General features: G+C 42.6%; 1 protein-coding gene across 3 annotated transcripts in view; it reads right to left on the bottom strand.

Moving 5' to 3' along the window:
* Nucleotides 1-5,740: 5,740 nt before the first annotated feature.
* TSPAN9 (tetraspanin 9) overlaps nt 5,741-14,518 on the bottom strand; it is a 378,125-nt gene continuing 369,347 nt past the window's right edge. For all 3 annotated transcript variants that reach the window (XM_083181644.1, XM_083181645.1, XM_083181642.1), the window contains one exon: nt 5,741-14,084. In XM_083181644.1, the coding sequence (XP_083037770.1) occupies nt 14,013-14,084 (72 nt within the window). In that variant the 3' untranslated portion in view covers nt 5,741-14,012. The remainder of the gene's footprint in view (nt 14,085-14,518) is intronic.

Genomic DNA, 14,518 nt, shown 5'->3' with positions numbered 1-14,518 from the left:
ATTTCGGGGTGTGGCCTAATTTCGGGGGCATGGCCTTTACTCGCGGCTCTCCCGTGAGGCCACGCCCCCATTTTGACGCTACGGGGGCATGACCCAGAGGCTCTGTGAGCCTCTAGCCATGCCCCCAGCCCCCTGGCTGCGGGAATAGACGCTGTGCTTAGCAGCTGACAGGGGGACTCCCAACAGACTCCCAACAGCCCCCCCTCACCACGGGACACTGCCGGCCGCGGGAGGGACAGCGGGATAGGCCCTGATAATCGGGACTGTGCCGCTGAAATCGGGACTGTTGGGAGGTATGGTACAGGCAGGCAGTGTATTATGCAGGCAGTGGGTGGTATCCAGACAGGAGTTGGTAAACAGAGGGGATGGTTTGCGTGCAGTCGGTTTTATGCAGGCAGTGAGGGTATCCAGAAAGGAGGTGGTATGCAGGCAGGAGGTGGTATGCAGGAAGGGGGTGGTATCCAGGCAGGAGGTGGTATACAGGCAGGGGGTGGTATGCAGGCAGGAGGTGGTATGCAGGAAGGGGGTGGTATGCAGGCAGGAGGTGGTATGCAGGCAGGAGGTGTGGCCAGGTCACCTTTCCTTGGCCGCACAAGCTGGGCTGCGATAGGCAGTCTGAATAAGGTTAGACTTATTTAGGCTATAGTTGCATAGGGACACCACAACCAATGGTCACAATGTTGTTCTGAACCGCGGGTGTGTGGCCTAATTTCGGGGGCGTGGCCTAATTTCGGGGGCATGGCCTATACTCGCGGCTCTCCCGTGAGGCCACGCCCCCATTTTGACGCTACGGGGGCATGACCCAGAGGCTCTGTGAGCCTCTAGCCATGCCCCCAGCCCCCTGGCTGCGGGAATAGACGCTGTGCTTAGCAGCTGACAGGGGGACTCCCAACAGACTCCCAACAGCCCCCCCTCACCACGGGACACTGCCGGCCGCGGGAGGGACAGCGGGATAGGCCCTGATAATCGGGACTGTGCCGCTGAAATCGGGACTGTTGGGAGGTATGGTACAGACAGGCAGTGTATTATGCAGGCAGTGGGTGGTATCCAGACAGGAGTTGGTAAACAGAGGGGATGGTTTGCGTGCAGTCGGTTTTATGCAGGCAGTGAGGGTATCCAGAAAGGAGGTGGTATGCAGGCAGGAGGTGGTATGCAGGAAGGGAGTGGTATCCAGGCAGGAGGTGGTATACAGGCAGGGGGTGGTATGCAGGCAGGAGGTGGTATGCAGGAAGGGGGTGGTATGCAGGCAGGAGGTGGTATGCAGGAAGGGGGTGGTATGCAGGAAGGGGGTGGTATCCAGGCAGGAGGTGGTATGCAGGCAGGAGGTGGTATGGAGGCATGAGGTGGTATGCAGGAAGGGGTGGAATACAGGCAGGAGGTGGTATGGAGGCATGAGGTGGTATGCAGGAAGGGGGTGGAATACAGGCAGGAGGTGGTATGGAGGCAGGAGGTGGTATGCAGGCATGAGGTGGTATGCAGGAAGGGGGTGGAATACAGGCAGGAGGTGGTATGCAGGCAGGAGGTGGTATGCAGGAAGGGGGTGGTATGCAGGCAAAGGACATGTGGTAGTATGCAGGCAGGGGGTAGTACTCAGGCAGGGGGTGGTATGCAGGCACCAATAGTAGTTCCTCTTTACCAATCCAGTGCCTACCTGAATGTCCTGTAACACTGTACTGTTCACAGTGTTCAGTTCAAAGGCAACAAGTGGTCCATGGACTAATTACTGTACATAAGCCTCCAGTGTCTCATTTTGTAATCATGCTATGTTTGGAAGTTAGGTCTTTAGAGATTTATCAGTTGTACTGTATGTGATTTTGGTGTTAGCTGTATACGGTTCTGATAGTATTCGTGGAAAATCTTGGTAATGTACGCTGTTTTTGATTAGGAGAATGGGATTCCCATCCTGTTTGATTGCAACTTTGTGGTTTTTAAGCTTAAAAATTCTTCCTATGGAAGCTAAGAGTGTTCCTGTTTTATTTCACCATTACTAATACCTATGTTTTGTAGCATTTCAGTCTTGTCTGGACTTGAGCTACAGTAAGATAAAGTTTTCTAAAAGTTGTTTTGCCTTTGTGTGTTGATGAAGACCTCAGTGAAGTAGATAATGGTATTTATAATTATTATTATTATTAGATTCTGGATTGCAATATAAGTGATAATGCCCTCATTTTTTAAACGGTTTTTAAAGTCTGCAATTAGGGTCTTATTGGCCATGAACCTAATCTTGACCCAATCAAGCTAATTTTTTTTCTTAAACCCCATATCCTCTACATCCTTTATGTATGCAACTTTGCCATATCTTGCTTCCCTGACCCACTTTGTGAAGTAGCAGGACCCCTTTTTGGGCCCCCGGGACTCCCACGAGGTTGGGATTGGGGTCTTAGTGGTCGTGAACCTAATCCGGACTCAATCAAGCCACCTTGCGTTGGTTTCGTCCAAATCAGTTAAACAGTGACCGAATGCATACCGGACAAACAGACAAATAACAGGCGACAAATATGTAAGAGATACTCTATAAGATAGGTGCGTGACAACACGGAGGTCTGTGGTATTTAATGTTTTGAGAATGAGGAAGGTAAAATAAACTGCACAAGATTTCTATTGCAGTGCCCTGAATTCCCCCATCAGCCGCTAGAATATATTTTAGTCCGGAGAACAATTTATAGAGTCCTGAATGAATGTAAAGGATTTATCCACGGGGTTTAGAAGCCTCCAAAGATCCATCAGGCCAGATAATGTTTTCAGTTTAGAAATTTGATTCCATATTGTTGAGCATTCACCGGAGCTGGGGCTTTATCCAGTGACGGACTATGTAGTGTGCTGAAGTCTCCATGAAGGATAAGATCTGATGTGTCTCAATGTGCTGTAATGTGAGAGATCTGTTGCAAGAATTACGGTGGATTGATATTGGAGACAGAAAAGATAATAAGAGGGAATTTAGAATCAGATAGTTGTATGTTAAAGTATATAACCATTTGGCTACAGCCGATACAGGGCTGAAGGTACTTGTGTATTTTGGCGGCGCCCATCGCATCGCATACCATAAGGCATACGATGGTATGCGATGCGACGCGATATCGCGCGATGCTGTACAATGTCATACAATTTTAAAATTGTATGACATTGTACATGGCATACAATGCCATACAATGCGATGTGACGCGATTAAACATTGTAAAAGCACCCTAATGGGTGCTTACAATGTGAAATGAACCCCCACGCCACCCCCCCACTATAAATGTGAACCCTGAAGTGTGGCGAGCGCAGCGAGCCCGCGAGGGGCGGCGGTACGCGTCCTCTGACCTTTTCATACCCCCACTATCCACGTCGGCGTGGATTTGAGAATAGAAAGTGTGGCGAGCGCAGCGAGCCACCGCACCCGAAGTGTGGCGAGCGCAGCGAGCCCCGCGAGGGGATGCGGATACCTGTGAAGCCCGCGAGGGGACTCCGATACCTAGGAGCCAAATAACCTACCAGTATATTTTTGGATTGTGGGAGGTAACCGGAGTACCCGGAGGAAACCCACGCAAGTACGGGGAGAATATACAAACTCTGCACAGTTAGGGCCATGGTGGGAATCGAACCCATGACTTCAGCGCTGTGAGGCAGTAATGCTAACCATTACACCATCCGTACTGCCCCAGAAGTTGTCAACCAATCAGCATTGTAGTAACATTTATAAATTTTTATACTATGAAATTATATAGAACAGTTGATTAGTTGCCATGGGCAACTTCTCCATTGGAATATGACTCTGCTCTTGTCTCGGCTTCATAATTTTACCCCTCTGTTAGGCGTTTTCCGCAGAGCCATAGGAGTGTATAGAAGTATGCATACAGATGGAGCGCCTGCCAACCAGCCTGCAGGATCGCCAGATGTCCTGAGCTGGCCCAGGCTGACAGACAGGAGCTCAATTGGATGGGGACACAAGAGCGTCTCCGTCGGCAAGGTAGCGGGGAGCGGCTTCCCTGCCCGTCTCTGCTTCAGGGAGATGGGCAGGGCGAGTGGGGGTTGTGGGGGAAGGTGAGGCAGCGGGGGAGCCGGTGGGGTGCGGCGGCGAGCTCTGACAGAATGGTGTGCGTGAGTGGCTCATGCGTGCGCGCCCCCTTCTGTCGGATGGGGCGAGGTGGCAGATGGCGATTATGGAGGAGCTCCATCTGTATGTCGGGATGAGATTGGTCGATGATGTGATGAGAGCTCCACTACTGGTGTTTCTGGGCCATTATAATGGCAACTCGCCCCCATCAATTAAATTGACCCGGATGTGTGGCAGTTAGTTGTTGGGTGAAAAGTGACCGTCTTCCATGTGGTCATTAAACCATTCCATAGAACTAGTTTACAATTCTGTGTTATATGCGGGAGAATAGCGAAATTCAATAGGGATTATGTTCGCCAGGTCCGCACTATGAAGGTCGACATACATTAGGATGACCACTAAAGGTTGACACATGAAATAGGCCAACGTGGCTAAGGTCGCCAGGGTCGGAAGGTCGGCACAAGCACTAGGTTGACACTGGGAAGGTTGACAGACAAAAGATCAACATGAGTTTTTCAAAAAAAATTTCATACCCTACAATCCACTAGGGTTTGGAGGGAGAATATAATACTTCCGACCCTGTCCACCTTAGCCGTGTCAACCTATTTCATCTGTCGACATAAGCCTTGTTGACCTTAATAAAAAAGAATATGCATCCTTCAGTATCCATTTCCTATTTGTCTCCAAGTAAAAGTCTTGGCAAGTTTCAGCAAAACAACTCTGTGACCAACTCAACTAGAGCCGTAAGTCAACACATAGCGCTGTGCTATGCAAAGCCATGCGCCCCTCCCCCGCTGACCGCGCCTGGCACTCAGTGTGTATGCACTGAGCGGCTTTCCCCCCAGTGATGAAAGTGGTCATCGTTGTCCATACATGGCGGGCGTAATCGCCCAGTATGCATGGACCTTTAGTTTTCCGTGAGTTTAATACAGAAGAGATTTGAGGATCCTACCAGGGGCGTAACTATAGCACCGAAGCCCCCGCGACCACGGGGGGGGGGCGCTGTGCATGTGCGGGCGTTGGGGGCTGCAGTGCTATAGTTACACCCCGCCGCCATCCCCCGCTGTCTTTACTAACCTGTCAGTGTCTTCAGTACGCGCTGGTCCCGGCTCCCTTCTTCTGCTATGAGGACCACAACAAAATGTCCGCCCCCATTTAGCAGACAGTTCTCTGAAACTGTCTGCTGCATGGGGGCGGACATTTTGTGGTGGTCCTCATAGCAGAAGAAGGGAGCCGGGACCAGCGCGTACTTAGTGTAGGTAAGACTGCGGGGGATTGCATGGGCGGGGCGGGCGAGGGTTGGTGCGGTGGGGAGGGCGGAGGTTGGTGAGGCGGGGTGCGTGGGTGGACGCCCTCCCTTTAACGGCGGGGGGGCGCCCAAAAGCTAGTTACGCCACTGGATCCTACAAAACTACCATCACCTCTAGGTGAGACAGAAATCAATCATTCATGTGCTTTATTATGACTATTTAAGAACTGATTTAAAGCAATATCAAACACTGTCAGCGATACCAACATACACACAATAAACAGTTGTTACCATGTTATCCGTGTTATCGCGTATTGCTATTCATTAGCACAGCAGGTGTCACTGCAGGCAATGTAGACTGCTCAGCTTTTGTATACAGCCAATCACAGAGAAAAGTGAATTATCTTTATATAAAGGTTATTGCTTCTACAATAAGACAGTCAGGACACAAGATATTGTTTATATTACATAGTTTATTTTATCCTATCATTATTACTAATACAAAATAATTTGTACAAAGGCTAAAGTATGTATTGCATAGAAGGGGAACACAGAAGTGAAACGAGAAACCTGGATGGAATGGCACATTGGGATTCTAATATCTAGCACATCAAAATGATTTCATTTTGCAGGGCGTACAAAAATACCGCATCTCCACCTTTTATACAAAACATAATACCAAGTAAAGAGATCATTGTGTAACCAAGCGGGATTGCATTGTCATTGTCTGATCCTTTATATTCGGAAAAAAAATATTTGCAGAAAAATGGCCCAGTCTATATTAACCTGTATGATACATCGTATGAGATATACTGAACATATCTAAATGCATTTAAACATTCACAGTGCTAAACATTGCATATGTGGTGTTCATCCCCTTGGGTTCAAGTCAATTTGGTTTTCTTACTAGGCTTTAGTTAAGAGAAGCTGTACACTCATAGAATGTGGCCTCCGCTGTGGGAAGACGTTGGGTTCGGAAGGATTGCTGCATCCAACACTTGCGGGATTTACCAAAGCTTAGAGAGAGATAAAGTGAAGAGGATCCGTATGATAGGTTGAAAGTACATAGTTGAACAGTCAATAGGTCAACCTGCATGGTCAACAGGTGCAAAAGTTTGATGTGGTCAAAAGGTCAACTTTTTCTTTTTTACCATTCACGAAGACTACACATGGATGGAAAATGTACTGAGCACTATGTTGACCTTTTTGTACCTGTCAACCTTTTCAGGTGTCCACCATTTTTCTGTTGACCCGTTAACTCTATCAACTTGCATGTTAACTATATGGGATCGGCCTCTTGAATGTCCAACTAATTATGGTTACCCAATGATCCACGCTCAAGTGAGGAGAGATAAAGTAGCATCCAATCGGCTCCTAACTGTAATTAGTTTGTTTGTAACATGCCCATTTGAAGTTGATTGGTCAGTCGCTCTGTTCGCATTAGCTCTCTCCAAACTTTGCGAAAACTCTCCATGAAATTGTAGTTCAAAATGGAGGTTTTTTTTTATAAAATTATAATTTGTACTTTGAACTAATTTTCCCACACAAAGGGCTGTAATAGACTTTGCAGACCCTGGCATCCAAAGAGAAAATACCGCTATTACAATCTTATTTTTCATATTCAAGCCCAGAACAACTTTTTCAGTTTTGGGCGAAGCTCAGCATTATTTATTTACTTTTTTTTTTATTTACCTAAAATGCGACGGATAGAATAATAATTTGCATTGAAGTGTAACACTAAAACATTTATAATAAATACTTGTAAAATATTAACTTAGCAAAACAATGCTTTCTTGTATAGGAAAATATCACCTCCAGCAGAGGATGAGCTTGCAAAATGGCTTAATATTAGACAGAATTCATGCATAGCATGATAAGAAGCACAGGCAATGCAAAAGGTGTTAAAAAGAGAACAAAAAGCTCATTCAAAATGATAACAATGCAAAAAATCAATTCAGCTGATCACATGCCCAAATAATAAAACCAAAGAAAATGAATTGCACGTCTCTGCCTGCTGTACTATATGCAAAAACGTTATCACCTGTAGATGATTTTAAATCTTTGCATATAAAAGCTTATACACCAGTGGCAGCACAGTGAAAAATTCAAATAGGGGAGCCACACCAACTGCCACCAACTGACATTCCAATTGACTGACAGTGGGTGTGGCTCCCCTATTTGAATTATGAACTGCGCTGCAACCCCTCCCCCTGGAGCCACCACTGCTTATACAATTTTCCTTAATAAAGACAAATGTAGAGGGTAAATAATGTCATTAAAATATAGATCATTGTGGCCTTAATGTTAATTTCACCTCTCACAAATACCTCCCAACACCAGACAATGTAAATTTGTTGGGGGAGGGGGGAGTAGCTACCTCAAATTGTTCATGGCCATGCCCTCACCCCAAGTTACACATGAAAACACCACCCTTACGATGATTGTAAAGGAAATTCATCCCATCTTGCCGTAAATGGGTGTAAAAATCCCGATTCATAGACAGCCAAAATAAGGACTTCCCATCAAAATTTGTACTGATGCCTATAGTATATTAAATCAATAGTTATAAATTGATTCAGCCTACATGTAAAAATCCACTTAACCATTAATATAAGGATTAGTTGTATTTTGGGTAAAACCTTAAGATTGTTCAACATATGCTGCATTGTGGTAAATGTATGTGCAGCTTGTGCTGATATTTAGGCAATGAACTGTATAGTTAACAAATACAGTTGAAACTTTATCGAAAAAAAAATAAAATAAAAAGAACAGAACTAATTTCATCAAAATAAAGAATGTCAGGTGTTCCACTAAGCAAGAACTGGATTGGATCTTGTGTTCAATAATCTGCCCTATTTGTGGGTACAGTACTGGCTCTGCTAATTATAAACCAATCAAATTCTAACTATGATTTATCTAGTGCATTCTTAAAAATATAAACTAGAATCTGATTGGATGCCTTGGGAAACACCTCCACTTGTCCTTGTTAGAAGGTAAGTCTCTGCCTAATACTGTAATATATCAAGGCAGAACACAGCAACTCCCAACTGAAGTAATAACTATGTTGTAAAGATGCATTGAACGCATCAATGTTCTGATTTGAAGCATCTTCATGTATTCTTAATACTGTTCTTTTGGCAGCTGGTGCTATACTGGCACAAATTAATATTTTCCTGTTAATAACATCACAGAAATGAATGTGCAAGCAGCTCAATGAATTGTGTAAAAAATTTAAATAAATCTTTATGAAGTAACTATTGAAAATAATGGATGTCATTTATGTTTAAAAACACAATCAGTATATGCTACACCAAAAAAATACCTTGACTTAATAATTTTATTCAAAAACATGCTAAAAAAGAATGTCTGCAATTAAATGGCAGAAGCATTAAGACAAAGCCAATCCGACGTAACAAGCAAAAGGTGCAGTTTTAAAATAAAGGAGTGAATATTTTTTTTCTCTAAAAAATAAACTAACAAATAAAAAACAATGTATACAGTATATATCACAAGATAAATAGTATGGTTGGTTTTTGTGATTTTTATGATAGTATTTATTTATTACAGTACACTGTATCGGCAAGAGTGTTCTTTTACATAGGCTTACAATAGAAAACGTAGACCTATCGATCCACTATAGCAATTTATGAATAATTAAAAAAATGTCAGTCAATGCAAAAAAAGAAAAAAAAGGTAAATAAATACTCTGTGCTACCACAGCAAAAAAATTTTGCAAAGCAACCTATAAAAATAACCTGGTGGAAAACCAATTTCAAATTTACAATACAGTACTTTAAGAATATCTAATATAAATATATAATTGTACAAAAACCAACCACAAGGTACATTTAGGATGTAATCAATTATCCTGCATGAACTTTTTGAAAAGATGGATCTTTTTGGTTGAGAAAAATGTAATGATTGAATAAAAAAGAAAAAAAAATATATATAGATATATATCTAAGGGAAAAGTACAGAACTTTAGCTGTAAGTATAGCACATGCCTCAGTGTATTGAAAACGGCTGTCCAATTTGATACGTAAACAAAATGGACATTTTTATTTTTTAAAATATGCTGTTTTACTGTCAAATTTATTTAGGTTATCCATTAAATTGAAAATAAACCTTAGTCAATGAATTGGGAGAGATTCAATGTTCCATAGCGATATTAGATAGAATACGGTACCCCAACATTATAAATGTTTCTGTATACCTCTATAGCAATGTTACGAAACACATGTATGACAATGTTACTGGGGGAAAAACACCTCCTCCCAGCCGTTTCGTCAATGCTTTGCGGTCATCGCTTAACACTGAACCTCCCCCATAGAACACTGAAGTTCAACTTTAAATAGGGCCTCCTTCTTGATTTTTCTGAATAATTTACAGAGATAGCAAATGTTTTGGGAACATACTTATAAAATACATTTTGCCACCATTTCAATGTCTTCACTGGTCACAGTCAGACATTAAATTGCAAAACTTATGTTACCGCATAAGATACCGCTTGAGCACAGTGAAAGAAACCCATTTGTGGTCAAAAGTAATTTTCCCTGAACAAATCCAGATGGAGCGCCTCTCAGCCAGCGATGGGTATCTGACGGGGACGTGTGAGCATCTCACATGCACGCGTGTTCCTGTCAACATGGTGGCTGGGAGTACTTTCCCTGCACGTCCGCTTCAGGGAGACGGGCAGGGATTGGGGGGGGGGGGGGCTGGGGGAGCTGCAGCGGGCGACAGAGGGCTCAGTTGGAACGGGGGCGCGTGAGCATCTTGTGCGTGCACGCCCCCTTCCTGCGGCTGACTATTCGATCGCCAGGAGCAGCTTCGATGGGAGCTGCTCCATCTGTAACTAACACATTTTTTGAATCGTGGAGTTGGTAGATTCCAGGGGCGGACTGGTCATCTGGTTCCTCTGGCAAATGCCAGAAGGGCCAGCCGGCCTTAAATCTCTGCCTGGCAACAAGGTGCATGGGGATACTAGGGCTAGATGAGCAGCTCTGCCCACCACCCAGTACACAGAGAGATGGGGATGAGCCATAGAGTCAGGTGGGTGGGAGTGAGTCACAAAGCCAGACTCTCATGACTCATGGCATGCTCCTATGAGATGTGACCATGCCCACATGAGATGTACGCAAGTACAGTAGAATACAGGGCTGTTTTGGAGCCCCAGTATGTCCCTGGTAGTTTCTATGTATTACATGCTGCTTCCTTTTAAGTGGAAGACTTAACATCAAGGGAGAGGTACACCCTTGCCATATCTGAATATAGAAGACTCTAGTGGGCAGTTATGGAATTTCATGATTAACCTCTTTATAGCAGCAAATATGCTTCTATCAGAGTTTCCATTTAGCAAATGAAAATCTGAAGCTACACATGGTCCCAATTGTATTTCTCAAAGTTAAAGTAAACTGGTGTTTCTTTCATTCTTTCATTCTTTTAGGCATTTCTTACTACCTTGCCCAACAAAGAAATCAAATAATCAGAATAAACATCAAATATATTTTAGGTCTCAGCAAGCAGAACTTATCCGATTGCTGTGTTTCTCTTGGTTTTAAGCAAGTTATTAGATCAGCTTTAGAACCTCAGCATATATCAGTGAAAAAGGCATAAACTTGTCATCACCATAAGCACTGCAGCTATCGAGGTGGGATATTATTTTGGCACCTTTGCAAGCCTGGCTTGCATGGCTGGCATACTGAGCACAGCTAACCCTTAGGTAGGTGGAGCTGTTGAAACATCCAATGGGATTAGTGCTAAAATAAAGTGCTATTATCGGGTATTTTGCCCACTGTATAATAAATCTATGCATGGAAGTGATGAATCATGTTTGTTTGCCGTTTTCATAGTCAATATTCTGGGTGACAAAAGGAATGCTAGAATAATTCAAACAATGAGAGAAGATGCACCTTTACCTCCCGCTTATACCCCTTTCAGATGTGTGATCCGGCAATTACCCGGCATTTTAAGTACCAGGTCATTTTGCCGAGTGCAATCTGACCCCCTTTCACACATAGAAACAAATTACCAAGTTAAAAACTGTCAACCCGATAATTTTCTAAAAACACGGGTAGTTTGCGTAGTGTGAAAGGATCTAACCAGGTCACAAATTCCGGGTTGACGTCCATGGTAAAAACCCGGGATTTAAGGCCTGAGATGACCCTTTCACACTACACAAATTACCGGGTAGAACTGCTTCACCCGGTAATTTGCTCTCATGTCTGAAAGGGGAATCACATGATAAGAAACCTGTAAGTTTAAAAAGTCATAATTACCCAGTTAGAAACCACCATGCAATGCGCATATATGTTCTATCATCCACATCAAGCTTAGTTGTTCAGTCTTTACAGTTAGTCATTGTACAGTAATTGTTTGACAAGTGGTAATGACCTGGGTAGCAATTTACAGATGACATTCATTGCAACTATCATAGCTTGTAACATATTAACCACAATTTATAATAAATATATACACTATACCATAGTTGACTGCTCTCCCAGAATGCCCAAGGCACTCTTTAATTTAAGGGTGACCTCCCAGAATCCTGGGAGAGCAGGGCATTTCCACACACCCGGATTCAGCCAGATTCATTACAGCTCCAACCACTTGCAGTGTGAGGGTGCAAATCAAAGCAGACTGGGGGTAGGGGAAATAATGCCACCACGTGCCCTTCCCTTGCCACTCTGGGACCTCATGGCAGCGAGGTCTTTAAAAGTAGGCAAGATAGATATATACATTACCAAGCAACTGATAGTACAACTTATAGGCTAGGTGATACATGTGGCTGCTCAAATTAATTTGCCAAGCATTTACCAATGAAATCCAGTCATATCTTGATTGGCCTGTTTGGAACGGTTTACAGAAGCCATGTGACAGGAAACTCCTAATTATACAGCGGTTATCCCAACAGCGGTTTTAAACACTATACATTATTTTCTATATTAATATATATATGTTATCAGAATTTATTCTCAGGCTCTCTCATCAGGATATTACTCATTCCATTTGGATAGGCTCTTATTCATGCAAGCAATGTTGTCACTACTGCCCCAGCAGGACATCAAACCAAATTTCTCCTCATTTATTGGGGTGGTTTTTACAGCAGCAAAATGTAAGTAATGCCCACACCGGAGACCAAACCATGGGCATTGTGAAAAGCAGCATTCGAAAGTAGAGGTATGTGCTGGAGTGTTTAGCAGGAATGTCCTTTGAAAATTTTTACATGGTTTAGTAAATGTGGTATAATAATGGAAGATAGTATGTGCAAATATACGGATGTTTTTCTGATAACAGGATAAAGCAACAATCCATAAAAACAAACTGTTTTACACTGGGTGCCCCAGTGATGTCACTGGTTCCTGGAGAGTGAATAGTGGTTTAGCCCACAAAATGGCTGCCTCAGTTTCATCACTGACAGGATAGGCTGTATTATTAGAAGCACTGATTCAGCCTACAAAATGGCTGCTTCTACCGTGCATACTTGACAGGTGCCCTTTATGTACGTTACACTTAGCTCTCCAATATAAAACTTCCTCAGACAAGTGTCAAAACATATCATGTCTTCTTATGGTACAATAGCTCTGTATATCAGGGATTGCGACTAACAGAAATGTATTTTCAACATTGCAAACATCAGAGATAGTTATCTGTCCAGGTATGCCATAACTGTCTGGTTTCATAAAAGCAAGACCTACTTCATAAGTCCTTCTGGAATTGTAACTTGCATTGTTACTTCAAGCACATAATACTTATTATGACAAGCAGTATCCACCGTAACACTAATGCCTCTAATGGGAATATAAATATGTAGAAATATAAAAATGGTACTCTAAAATAACAAATGGATTGTTGCTTTAAAATGAAGGGAAAACGGTTTAACCTGAAACCAACGCGTTTCTTAGAATAATCCAATTTTGTCATTATACCATTGCATTGTGAAAAATAATATTGACATCAATGTAAACCGAATAGTTGGCTAGCTGGGGACGGCTTGGCTACTGTATACAATAAAAACAGTTTATCAACCATTACGTTTCATCTCTGGATATAACCAATGATGCCCATTTTAAGCCTACTTAATGCAGGCGCATCCTTAAAAGATCACACAGAACTTAAATGTGTTGATTAAAAAGAAAAACCTTGTAAGAAAAAAAACAAAAAATGGAGAAAAAAAACAAAAAGAGTAAAAGTTTTAAAACACATAAATGAAAACACTATTCCTAACCATAGTCAGTAACAAAAACATTTCCGATAAGGTACAAAAAAGTTGCCGTCAGTTCCATGCAAACTGGCCCATTATCACTGGTTTCGCAGCTGCGGGCTGGTTCTCAATGGCTTTAATAAGTCTTTCATTTTGTAGTGTTCTTGACCTTTTTTTTAATAGTTTTTTTAATGTTTTTTTTTCTTCAAAATGTTCCAGAAGCATAAGCATATCCGTCATGTATTGGTAAGAGTCTTAAGTATATTAGTATGCAAAGCTCTTTCTTTCAAGACGTTTAAGTTGAGTGTTAGAGCAGGCCGAGGAAGGAACGTAGGTCTATGGATTTCCTTTCTTCTTTGGCAAATTAATAGTAGATGCAGTTTGCAAAAAAGGTAACAGGATTCAGTTGCAACATATTGAATTGAAGTGAATGTCGGGCGGCGTTCTTGTAACGATCAATAGGAGTCCTTGGTTTTGGACGCTCTTTGTGGCCAAACGCGATGATGCAAAAGTCCTGTTGAAAAGCTCTAGGCGTCATATTTTTTACCAGTCCTGTGTATCTGCTGAAAGAGAGTCATGGAGAAGGCCATTCCGAGGATCTATAAATAAAGACGACAAGTGACATTATTCATCATTTGTCCAGCATGCTCCTGGGTAAACACATTTAGATTATATGAAGGGATTATTTTACAAATAATTGCCATTTGCAGTGCTGCTCCTTCTCGTCTCCAAGTCACAGAAAAATCTGTTTATCTAGATACATGCTTACCATGGTTATAAAAAGATGTGTCCATCAGACACATTCCTTGAACACTTGTCATTATATTAACCCAGAGGTGGTTGGATGAAAGACAATTATTTTCAGCTCTCATCTTTAGAAAGAACAATTACTTTGAAACGGATAATGAATTGGATTCTTGGGCACAAGAATAAGTGAACTCTTCAACTTAGGTTAGGGACGTATCTAGTACATTTTTGAATTTCAGCCTGATTCAGATTTGAACGGTATTGCAATTAAACTGCTAACGCTGCA

The sequence above is a fragment of the Crinia signifera genome, chromosome 4, assembly GCF_055691185.1.
Source record: "Crinia signifera chromosome 4, ASM5569118v1, whole genome shotgun sequence".
Classification (NCBI taxonomy): Eukaryota; Metazoa; Chordata; class Amphibia; order Anura; family Myobatrachidae; genus Crinia; species Crinia signifera.
Note: the sequence above shows the minus strand (reverse complement) of the source record. Positions and strands in the feature narration are given on the sequence as shown.